The sequence below is a fragment of the Microtus oregoni genome, unplaced genomic scaffold, assembly GCF_018167655.1.
Source record: "Microtus oregoni isolate MIOR12 unplaced genomic scaffold, Mior012 000005F_ref0000423, whole genome shotgun sequence".
Classification (NCBI taxonomy): Eukaryota; Metazoa; Chordata; class Mammalia; order Rodentia; family Cricetidae; genus Microtus; species Microtus oregoni.
In genome coordinates, this window is record NW_024543064.1 from 37,531,665 (window position 1) to 37,544,561 (window position 12,897).

A 12,897-nucleotide genomic window follows, 5' to 3' on the forward strand; every position below is an offset into this window, starting at 1 on the left:
AGAAGTTGTGCTGGCATCAGTGGCCTTAGACTTAATTTCTGAAGTAATAGTGCGGGCTGGGGTATGGCTCAGTCAGTAAAGCACTTGCCGCACATGCATGAGGACCTGAGTTCGTATCCCCAGGACCCATGTAAAAGCTGGGTGTGACGGTGTGCCTGTGGACGTAAAGACAGTAAGAACCCCCGTGTTCACTGGCCAGAGAGCCTAGATGAATCAGGGAGCTCCAGGTACAGTGAGAGGCATCGGCCCAGAAAATAAAAATATGGGACTGATCAATGGGATATGTCCGCATGTATGAGGATATAATACACGTGCACCTGGTACACATACATGCCGTACACAAATAAATATATACAACACACACGTGCACACACTCTCCTACTCCCCCCCCCCCACACACACTGAGGAAGGGATGGTTAGGGGAGGGAGAGAGAGAAGGAGAGAGTCATAGTAGCAGCACTGCTCTGCACCACTATCCGTGGTAGTGGCCACAGCGGTGCCAGCATTGTTTGTAAATCATAGCAACAGCATCAGTACATGCAGACATACCAGCAAGGGTTGTTTTTCTTACTGATAGGGGGAACAAATGGCCTAATGGACTCTGAAAAGGAAGCATATGAGAAATCACTGAGAGATAAGTAAACCCGTCCTCTCCACTTCCCCACAAAGACTATAGCATTGAAGGTCAAGCAGAACTCCTGACTCTGAGTCCGAAAGCACTGTACCAAACAATGCTGTGCGTTCTCCGCTGCATGCTGCATTAGAACTTGAGTCTGCAGGCTGAAGGAGCCTTGGCAGTAGCCTGAGCAGCAGGGTGTCTCAGTGAAGGCATTGTGTGGGAAAGATCCCGTGACAGGGTGAGGTCATGATGGAGTATGAGACTAGAGGGCGTTTTATTCTTTCTTTGGTCCTGTTGCTTTTGTTGCAGTCTCTGTTTCTAGGGAACTCTTTTCAGGTGCTACAGAGTTCTGCAGATGAGAAAAACAAACTCTACTCTCAAATGACCATGGAGGAGGTGACCGTCAGCCGAGAGAAACAATGGACATATTCAGAAGCAAAGGTTGGGCAGACGGCATAAAATTGGGATGTTCAGGTTGAATCTGTTTAGAAACAAGGTCTTGATTACAGCAGAGACTAATGACATCATGACCAGCATAACCTAAGTCTTAAATACTAAAGATCTTCTCCCTTTTTTTTGTTTTATATTTTATTCCTTTTCATTTGTTTTTGAGATTAATATAATTACATTATTCCTACCTTTCCTTTCTTTCCTTCAACCTTCCATAAACCCCCTCCTGACTGCCATTCAAATTCATGATCTCTTTTTCATTAATTGTTATTACATGCACATGTATAGATGATGTTCTTTGGTTAAGAGGAGTAAAGCTGGTGGGAGGCGAGAGCGAGCAGGCTGGACCAGCAGGCCCTGGCGATTAAACAGAATATGACAGACAGAAGAGAACGATATCTAGACTGAAAGATTGCTCTCAGAAAGGTTTCATAAATATAAAGTCATGTTTTCTAGAGATCCTGGAAGCTTGCAGCAAGATAGTAGGTTAGGAGGAATACATTCGGAGGCAGGAAGGTCAGTTAGATCCCATTCCAGCAATCAATTTAAGGATAATGATGAGAATGGATAGGAGGGAGAGCATGGAGGACACAGCAAAGCTGGAGGAAGGGAAATGGATGATCGTTCTCTTGACAGGTCCTAACTGCACCATGTAAAGTTGGGAAGATTAACAGCTTTAACTGATTCAGCCAGCCAGCAAGTGTTGGGGTTGAGAGTAAAACTCAGGACTGTCTGATATTGACACAATCCTACAACACTGTTTAAGGGCAGACACATCAAAATACAGAAGCGATGGGCCTTGGAAACTGGTCATCTGTGTGGGAAAAGGTGGAGAATGAGAATTGAGACAGTAGCAGGCTTTGTGGCATGGAGAACAAGGTAGAAAATGAGGACATTAGCCTCCCAGGTGATGCCAGGATAAACAGCAGATCTGTATTTAAGACGGACATGAGGACAGCCAAAAATAACTCTCAGATCACTGGGGACAAGTGAATTTTAAGCAGTGGGGGGCATGTACAACCCTGATTTTCTGAATTGCCCAGGCTTTGTGTTGAGGTCTGGGGTGAAGTGGAAGACCTTGGGGTGTGGCAAAGCTGAGTGTGTGCCTGGGGCCTGTCTTAGTAAGTATACTGGCCAAGGACCACAGGCATGGAACCTATTCCCATTGCACTGAGCCTTTTCCTCTGGAGCGGGGAGATCGCCCTGACCAACACACACACTGAGACTGCGGAGAGCTGTGAAGGCCCTTCAGGAATTCCTGAGTATGATCTGGCCAATTCTGTGAGTCTGATTGCTCCACAGTATCCCTGAAACACTGTTTATGATCCCAAGAAGAGCCTGGTATGTGTCCTGCTAAGATCCACTTGCTGCTATTTTAATAAAACCTGGGATGTTACAGAGTGTAGCCTCTTTCTTTTCAGTCGATTCTGTACCCCATCTTACATTGCCTCTTCTCTCCTCTTCAGGAATCCAGGGTCGCTTGCCCATGACACTCCATCACTGTCCTTTAAACTCTGTGAGGTCGATGCTGCTATAGGACCTCTGCTAGGTGCTGAGGCCACAGGATGGACATAACGCAGTGAGGCATCTGCCCTGACTCTAATCCCACAGTGCACACCCACCATTTCCTCTGGGCGCCTAGCTCATGCCTGTCCTTTCTTCAGAAGGTGTTCATACTTCTGTCTGCTCTTTGGCTTGAAAAGAACTTCTAACTCTAGCAAGTAGGAGAGAGACACAAGAGGGGTGGGGACTCGGGGAAGGGGCTCTACTCTGTGTCAGATCCTGTAGAGACATTATTATACTTAATCCCCAACCTAACTGTGGGAAATAGGTATTAATCACTCCTATTTTACAGATGATGATGATCCAAAAGCCTAAAGAAGCCAAATCCTTTGCCCAAAGCCACACAACGAGTAGAGGCGAGCAGGGATTCACACTTAGACTGATTTAATTTACTGTTCCTGCTAAGCTGTTTCTCCCTCATTCTCTCTGATCCTTCAGCCTTATCAGTTGGGCACGGGTCTTCGGGGGAAAGACTTCAGTTGCTGATGCCCTTATGGTACTCAGGAGGCAGCAACTATGACACAGTAGGCTCAGTTCCTCCTGTCCAGAAGGCTGGGCTGATAAGGAAACTGCTAGAATAGCTACCCTAGAGGCTTCTGGTAAGAGCCCTGTAAGACCACATTACTAAGCCTCCAAAGGCCTGGAGAGAGCTGGAAGCATGTGCTGAATGGGCCCCATTCCCAGACCCTGGCTTTGAAAGACCCTGGAGTTCAAGATTTCACACAGGCATTCAGGAGTGAGAGATGGGAAGGGGCCCCTCTGCAGCAGCTGCTAGGAAGGTAGGTCTAGCATCTCTCCATGGCCCTCTATGCCTGGCAACCTACATGTTGCCCTCTTCTCTCAGTTTCTACCAGGTCTAAATAGTGTCATGGTTTGCACTACTCTGTTTCCTGGTGTGACCAGACCTTACCTGCCGATCAGACAAGTGGAAGAAGTTTGTTGTGGAGTAGTGTGGATCCAGGTTCATGAATCCAAGTGAATGCAAAGAAAGGATTTTGTCCCTGGAAAATGCAGCAAGTGCACTTACCTCGTGAGTCTTCCAAGTATATCCAATAAGGAAGTGGATTTGGAGGCATCTGGCCCCACACCTGGCACATGACATACATTCACCAAAGCATTTGGTGAATCTATGACTCCATGCCTAACAATTGTTGATCTCCCACCTCCCTGCTTATTTCCGCTCTTTCTGTTTAGAACAATGAGCTGTGATTCTCCAGGGAAGGCCTTGGGTTTGTCACTGAGGCACACTGACAAGACACGAGCTTGTCTTATGCCCGGTCTGCTGTCCCTGTTGGAAAGGACAGGGAATGTGCCCAGCTGAAGGAGTCTCCTGTGCAAGGCAATGGCACCCTAAGGCGGGTGATCTGCCTCCAGGGCTGTGGGCCCTGGCATCTGGGAAACTGGGAGTTTGCAGCTCCTTGGCTGCAACTTTGGAGAGCAAATGCGCATGCTTTTGCGGTTCAGCGCCTCTGAAATAGAGAACAAAGCTTCTCTTGTCCCCCATCCCCGCCCCATGACGAGTGGGTGAGAATCAGCAGAGACTAGCGCCCCCCTTTCTTTCCTGCATAGTTGTCTCATTTTCCTTGTCAGAAATGCACCGGATTGGGGTCGGGTCTACCCATGTGTGATTCTAACCTGGGACAGAAAAAAGGCCAGGTTACTGGAGAAGATTGGCTAGATGTGATGGGTGGACTGGAAGTCTCGGTCTGGCTCACCTGTCTGTTTGGTGATATCTTCCTCTTCCACACTGAAAGCTTTTCTTCACCAACTTGATGGCATAGGTATGACCTTATCCAAGGGCACTGTGGAGGAAGTGATCATCTGGCCAAGACCTCAAGCAAGGACACTGACAACACCTGGACAGTCTTTTCTTACCTGTTTTGTCAACACAGAGACCCCTGCAAGCCTGTAGTCTACCTTATAAGTACCTTTTCCCCTCTAAGGAATGCTAGACATCAGTGTGGTAAACATGCTATAATTCACAGATACTTAAATTCCTGTGTCTGGTGTTTAAAGATATTGAATAGTGTAAACTCCATTATCTGACAGAAATGTAATCTCCTGCCTCACGCCATTTCTTTCCAGAGCCCCAGATGAGGGATGATGCTGTCGAGCACCCAGCTTCAAATACAGCATCCCTCTAAAGACAGTGACGTGACCCTCTTTCTCCATGAGAGGCATCCATTCTTCCTCTGAATTCCGCTGATAATGAGGAGCTCACTACTGACTGATGAACGCTTAAGTTCATCAGATCTTCACCACCGTTAGAGTGAGATGGGTGTTGCTATTGCTATTTTACAAGTTGCGAGAACTGAGCTCCACGGAGGTAAAATGACTGTTCCGTGTTACACCGATGTTGAGACATAAAACCAGGGTTTGAATTTGGAATTAGGTCCTGGACTGCCTCTCTCCAAGTTTTAATCTGGGTTCTAATTAGCTGAGAGGCTTTTAAAGATGCAGCAGTCATGTATGGTCACAAAACATGGACATGGAAGAAAGTAGGTCTAAGCTACAATCTTATTTTATGCCTCTTGTCCAAGTAGAACCCAGCCATGATAAGCTTAACAGAAGCCTGAGTCTTGGTAGTTTTCCCTGAGGCGATACCTGGTTTCAAGAAAGACCATAAACTGAGACTACCCAGGTACCACCCGGGAACAGACCATCCAAAGGAAATTCCTAATGTTCCAAATATTGTAGATAGGATCACCTGCCAGCACGTACCCATCGCTTTTCACCAGGACACCCTTAGACAAGCAGGAATGAACCTGTCACCCCAAAGCCTGCTAATGTAACTTTTCTAGATTTTGCCTTTAAATAGTGCTCTCTAGAAGGGTGGGGTACCTCCTCTGGCTGCTGTGCTGACCAGCTTGTACACATGCATGATAATAAACCTTGCTTTTGCATTTTGGTGAGTTGGTCTCCCTGCTGGTTTTTTGGGGGGTCCCCATGGACTGGGTACAGCAGTCCACAATACCTAAAGTGATGCTATTATTTGCAAAACTGCCTGAAGGTGGTCATGTTGAGCCAGGTGCATTCTCAAGCTCCCCAGAATTCTGACAGAGGAACTAGAGAGAGTTCAAGTCTGACCATTCTTCTGCATCTTGACAGAGCCCCTGATCTCCAAAAGATTACCTCTAAAATTGGGTTTGGCTGGTTGTCCTCCAAGAGTAGGAAATCAAAAGGGAAGGGCGCCAAGAACACTCAAAGGAACAGAGGTGCTGCACAAACCACTTTATTTGGGAAATAGAAACCCAGGAAGGTTGCTATATATACAATGGAACATTCATAGCAAACTAACATATGGTTCTTTGTTACCATTTCGGAAAACCAATATGCGAAAGAGAAAACAAGCTTTGCTCTTGATTTTTTGCAATAAACTTTGAAAACCTCCGTGGCAAACGCAAAGAACGTTTAACTGGAATTGTGTGCTGAAGGCCCCAGCTCCCTGGAGACTCCCTCCCTCTGCCTATCTCCTAATCCTCATTTCCGGGAGGTCATTTTAATTAGCAGGCTGCCATGGTGACTCAGCCTGCTGCTTCTCCAGACAGGAAGGGAGTGGACTCCCCTGGACCCATTCATCACACAAAGGCACTTTAAGCTTCAGGAAAATGCACACTATTTGGCTTGCACCGCCTTGGGGATTGCTTCTGCTGTCATTTTCTTTTCTCACTCCTACCTGCCACGGTGCATTTCTTTGTCTCTTGCAGTCCCCTTACCTGGTAGTCACCCTGTCCCTAGTGCAGATTATCACTGCTCACCTCACCTGATCCTTGTCAGCAGGGACTGCAGACCTTAGCCACAGTAGTTCTCCGGAAGGAGTGAGCAAGGCTTTTTGTCTGGGGAGCTAGAATTTCGATTAAACTACCTGGGAAGTTGAGAAATGGCTTTCAGAACAGCTTTCTGAAGTTGCATGCTGGGGCTTGAGGGAGTGAGCGAGCGTGAGGCTTATAGATACGGTGACCATGCTTCTGAGACCACTCTGGGTTTAAACACTCTGCCCCATTGTTCACAACAGCCTGTTTGCCTTTGGCGTGCATGTGTGTAGCTGTTGCTTTGGCTCAGAAAATATGGAGACTGAATTCCTAACCTAGAAACAATGGCAGCCTGTTTTAAGTGAAGTCACCTGCGCAGTGACTATACAACTTTAAAAGGTAAAGAGGGGCTTATGGGGAACCAGCCTGAGACCTGTGGGACCTCTTGAGAGGAGTGTGTGGGTTTGCCTCTGTGCTGTGGAAGATAAAGTCTGTGCTCACTCCACTCTCCTACTCCACTCAGCCTTGAGTTGACGGCTCACAATTGATTTCCCATTGGGAAAATTGAAAAATCAAAGATAAAATTCCTCTCTTTCCCCGCTCCCTTTCACTAGCATGTGCAATGTGTTGAAAACTCCTGTCTTGGAAACCAGGGAGTGGCACTGAATTTCGTGTCCCTACAGGAAATTCATTTTCCTGCACCCACAGTGCTTCCAGGTGCCATGTCTTTAAAAGGGGGTTGAAGGGTCTTTGTGGTTCAGTGAGCTCTTCTTGTCCCCCTTGCTGCTGGGGACATTGCTGGCTGAGCCCCGCAGGGACAGGTGCTTGTAAGGAGGGGGGGTTTCTTTCCTGCAAAAGGGAAACAACAGAAAGAGAAGACAGCCCATATACACACTGCAACCAGTCCACTTGTTAGCATGTCCATCTCCCATGCTGGACAGGGACCTCCTAGGTACAGCGGGCTTGCCATCTTTTTCTCTATGTCCCCAGAACCCAGTCCAGGTCTGGAATAAAGCAGGCATAGGAGCTCAATGAATGACTGTAGGATGGATGACTGGCCAGCCGATGGATGGAAGGATGCATGCATGCATTGCTTCATTTTAGGCCTAGAGAAATTTAGCTCTCCTACAGCTCCAATCTGATTATCTTGTCACTTGGACTCCAACTAATTCAACATTACACATGAGAAGGGAGTGGGAACACAAAGAAAGCTATAATTTGGAAATTTGGAAGGAGGCCTGTCTTGGTGTCCTATGGGCTTGGGAAATTCCTTTTGAATGAAAGAGAGAGAGACAGAGAGAGACAGAGACAGAGAGAGAGACAGAGAGAGAGAGCGCGCGACAGAAGAGGAAGAGGAGAGGAGAAGAGTAAAAGCACAGAGAGCACTTGGCAGGCTGGCCTGGGACATCATTCTCTCATCCCTGCATGACCACCAAGGACTTTAGAATCCTAGTTTTATTATTCAGCCTATCACAGCAACTCCTAATATCTGTCTTCCTAGGATGCTTGGAGATTTCAGCGTGTCTGTTTTACCTTTATGTCCCCACAGCCAGCACCCAACACAGTAATATTACTACCATCAGTCAGTGATTTTGTTCACATAAGAGATAATGAGCTCTCGTGGAGCACGAACGATTTTATTCACTGTTGCATTTTACCTTATTCCGTACCTTATTTGTTATATTTTTGATGGACAAATTGATTTATGTAGTCACCGGATTTAAGATTTATTCCCAGTGGGAAGACTGGTGTTAATTTTAAGCCTCAAAGAACTGCTCTGAATTCCCAAGTTGCCTGAATTCAAAAGTGTGGCCTTGGGCAAGAAATTGAACTTCTCTAAACTTCATTTGTACAATGAGGATAAACTATCCCAGTCTTCCAGCAGAGTGGTGAAGTTAAATTAGATTGTGAGTGAGTACCCCTAGAAGCTTCTCTTTCCTGCTACAATTTGTTGACTGTGGCCCCAGAGTCAACATGCCAAAGATACAGACACCAATGCTGTCCTCAACTTGTTTCGGCTTAGTGGAGTCCAGAACTGTGCAAAACAACTGATCAAATTGAAGATTATAGCATGAAGTCAGAAATGAAGCAGGCTGTTTGAATTAGGATTGAAGATGTGTCTTGTGGCTGCTGTGCTCTGACTTTGGCACGATTGCTTTTAGTCATGGTAGATGAGTCACAAACCTAGTGAAAGTGGAGTCGGTGCCAGTTCACGTACAGTGGACACCTGGCCTTGACAAACCTCCCACCAGTCTCAGTGCCTGAAAACGGATGTTCCTTGAAGATCTGGCCAATGTGAGGAGACTGTTTACTGCAGGTGAGATGAGCCTAGATCCCTTTCTTCTTAACATTCTAGTCCTACAAAGCTCATGCTTGGACTGCTATCTACAGACAGTGTGATCTTTTCTGGTTTGTTTTGTTTGTTTGTTTGTTTTTTCAGCACTAGTGGCAGAAGCCAGGGTCTCACACATGGTACTCAGTTGCTATAACCATCTCCGCCGCCCGAGACAGTATGATGTTACAAGAGTCCCTGTCTAGAGGTAAGAATCTATTTTGTTCTTTTCCAAACAGCAGAAGAATGCCTGTTCTTCCTGCCTCGTAGACTCTGGTGAAAGGAGAGCTGGAGAAGTGGTACCTAGATTACCAGGTGCCATCCATCCACAGATCCCTGGCGAGAGTAGTTCTTCTCACCTCAGAGGGGCAGAGGACACAGGACAGATATGTTTTCATAGGACAAAGAGGATGGAAGGTCCCTAGAGAGACAAGCTTGGGTTTATTGTTACTAACACAGACACAGGCAGATGGGGTGACTGGAAAGGCAGGGTGTCTCTGTAATTATAGATGAGGATCCAGAGAAGGAAAGGAGGTCCTAAACAGCAGATGGCTCACACCTCTGCTCCCTCCCCTATTTCTTTAGATTCATCTGCTTTAGAAGCCAGGCTTCTACGGTTCTTTGGTCACCACTTAATACCTACGCCACTATATCCTGGGGAGTTGCACACCTATGTATGTCATAGAACTTTGAGTTTGATGTGTTTGGTTTTATTCTCTAATTCCCAAATCAGTTTTGGTGTGGAGCAGGTGCTTCTGGGCTGAGTGGCAAATGCAAGGGACTTTGAGTCTTATGGTTATCCTGACTTTACCTCTTCTCTAGCCACACTGGTCTCACCATTGCTGCAGGCTTTCTTGAGTCCTGCTTCTTTTTGCTTTTCCAACTTGGGTTAGCATAAGTTTCTTTCTACTCCCTCAATCTCAACTGTTCATGTCCTTAAAAAACCAAGTCCAAGTCGGGTAGTGGTGGCGCACACCTTTAATCCCAGCACTCAGGAGGTGATAACACCCTCTAAAGGTCAAAGAGCTTGGTGGGGGGCGGGGGCTTAGCATCCTCCATCAAGTTCTACCATTGTATAGTCAGTTGACGTCATAGACATTATTTAGGTCTTAACATATACAAGCTCTGCGCCATGTACTAAGGATTGAAGAATGAGGCTGTCCAGTGGAGAAACCGGTCCTGCAGAGATGCCAGACAAGACAGCATAGGGTATGTGTATGGAATGTAACTAGGAGCCCAGCTGAGGAAACGGCTCTGTCTTACGCAGGAAGAGGAACAGAAAAACACAATGTGACATTTGGATAAAGTTTTAGTGAGTTAGTAGGAATTCAGCATCTACAAAATGAAAGGATGAACAAAATGAAAGGGTGAACAAGTTATAGCAGTGTAAAAATGGATGTGCTTAGGCTGATGCATATGGCAGGAGCCATGAGTGAGATTATATCTGCTATGTAGCTATGTATACTCACTGTACACAGCTAAGTATTGCTGTATTTTGCATGTTATCAACTGGAGCTCCTTTAGGACTCACCACAGGCCTAGCACAGGATGTGCTCCTTATATACATATGTCATGACGTCACTATGTAGCAGTCAGGGCTCCTGGCCCGTAGTAGAGCCTGAGTCTACTTGATCAAGGCCAGCTTACCTCTGTGTTCATGTTCTGCCTCACCTACTGAAGTATTCTTGGTCCACTCGTTTTTCCCTGTCCAATTTTATCCCCTTTGGTTTTAGCTCTTATAGCTGTGACACCATGATTGAAAATAAATGTAGGGTCTCAGCTTTCCTAATCAAGGCGGAGCTGAGCTCCCATGCCCACATTGCCGCCTCTCCCCAGGACTTCTTCCTGAGGGGCGGCCCAGCACCCCAGAATGCCAACAGGCTTCCAGCAGCATACGGGTAGAAAGTGACATATGGCAATTATCCATGGAGATGGGGGAAACAAAGATTAATTCTGAGTCAAAACATGTAATTTTCCTTTACAACCAGAGCTGCTCTTTCACTTACGCCATTTGATGCTTGGGTGGAAAATAATACAAAACGGGAAGCATTCAGATTCAAACAGGAGCCTACAGTCCTGGGAATTCATTCTTTAAGGCTTGCTTACCAGTCTGGAGTTGAGTGCAGCACCCAGGGGATCACCCAGGCCCAGAAGGAAGGGCAGGGGGCAGTAGGGAGCTAATTTGCTTTTCTTAATTTATAAGTGGGTGTGTTTGCATCAACTCTTCAAGTCTGGCCTAGTGAGGAAAGAAGTCTTTGCAGAAGAGAACATCAAAGCTCAGGATCAGGGATGCCATGGGCAGTTGAAAGCAGGGGCTCTTGGGAGGAAAACAACCCTGCATCAATTTAACTCAGTTTCAAGCCCCCTCCCAATCTGAAAGAACCTCTCCGAACTGAGCCTGAGTATCCCACAGGCTCCAGCTCTGGACCTTAACACCCCTTCTGTTCCCTAGGTCTCAGTGTCCTCTCATGTCATGCTCACTGATGTACCCCCAAACTGTTAGTACTACTTCACTGACCTGTGACCATGACACAGACAAGAAGGAAAAAAAGCGGTGAAGGATGAAGATAATTTTTATGCAGGCTGACAGAGGACCCAAAAGAGATAAACCCTAAATTAACTTGTAAATGAGATGCTAAGAATTCTTTTGAGTTTTACAAAGCTTTAAATGTTTAAGAACTTTGGCCAATCAAGAGTGACTCCTAAGAAAGAACTGAGCACTTTCCTCCAGAGGTGAGCTCCTCAAAGGCAGGCAGGGTCATACCTTAATCCCCAGCTCACCCCATACCTCCCTCCCACCAGAGCCGGCTGCAATGTGCTGTCTTCTGTAGGTTTATGAGTGATGGAATGGATGGATGTATCCATGCAAGTGTGTGCGGGGCAGGCTAGTACTGCAAGGAAATAGAGAAGGAACAGACACAGTCCTCATGCAGGGGTTTTTAATACCCCAGAATGGTGGACAGAAAGTCCCCAGATGACCTGGTCCCAATCTGAGACAGGGTGTCGTTTGAGCATGCAGCCATGAAGACTGTGTGGATCAGGCCTTAGAGAGATACAACTCACTGAATTATGGAGCCTGGGCCAGTCCAACCAGGTAAAGTCACAGGACTTGTCACAGGCTATCATTAGCTGGCAGAAACTGGAAACTGTGAAAACATTCAGAGGCATCTATTGTGTGCTAGGCGTTGTCCTAAGCTTGTGCCTAATCTTCAGAACCATATTAAGTGGTTGCTATTATTTCTGTTTAATAGGAAGGTGTAGAAAGGTTTCAAGAGGTCAAGAAACATCGCTCATGAGTGCCCAAGACAGTGCTCTGATGGAGCTCTATTGCAGGAGAGTTCAGATGGTTTTAGAATATGAAACCCTGTCTGTGCTGTAGAACCTGTGACTTCAGGCAATCTTCTGGTCCCTTCTGGGCACGAGACATACATGGACTAAGTACACAAAGTACTTCATACAATACATAACGCTGACTTATATTTTTTTATTGTTAATAATAGGTGTTGGAGGAAGAGTCACTGTGCTAAGCTCCCGAGGCACCGAGAAAGACAGCGAACATCAGTGGAAAGAATGATCTGGCAGGAGTAGAGAGTTGGACACTGCCACGTCATTCCAGGAGCCTGGACCACTAGGGGAACAGGAGAGGAGGCCCAGAGGTACGGCAGTGCTAGCACAATCCAGATGCCTCTGGATGTCACTGCCCAGATGCTCAGTGAGGGCTCTACCAGCACACATGGGAATGCCCAGAACTTCCCGCTGCTGTTCAGCCCTCAGCCAAGATGGATGCTCCAATCCCTGTCTTCTCTCCTCCTTGGATCTATAAGTGAGTCCATCAGAGGAGCAAGATGGGACTTCTTAGGGGTGTGTCCTCTGTACCCCAAACCTTCAAGCATTAAGGGAAGGGGACTATCATCGACTGACAGAATACTCATACACCTGGTACTAGTGTTTGAATGTAAAGCCCACAATAACCTGAAAAGAATCTACAAGCGTGTCTGATTTATAAACTGGAAGAATGAGGAACTGGAGTTCATTTGGGAACCTTAGAGGATGAGTGATCATGTGGGGTGGGATATGTAAGTAGCCAGGCTAACTTAGATCTCGGCTGATCATGGCTCCTTAGCAATGCCCCATCTCTGGCGATTCCTAAGATGGGCCTGAAATGAGATGGCCCACCATGC

General features: G+C 46.6%; 1 protein-coding gene across 1 annotated transcript in view; it reads right to left on the reverse strand.

Moving 5' to 3' along the window:
- Positions 1–5,876: 5,876 nt before the first annotated feature.
- Positions 5,877–12,897, reverse strand: part of Agbl4 (AGBL carboxypeptidase 4) — a 1,095,236-nt gene continuing 1,088,215 nt past the window's right edge. The window contains exon 13 of the mRNA XM_041652936.1: positions 5,877–7,233. Coding sequence (XP_041508870.1) covers positions 7,113–7,233 — 121 coding nt within the window. The 3' untranslated portion in view covers positions 5,877–7,112. The remainder of the gene's footprint in view (positions 7,234–12,897) is intronic.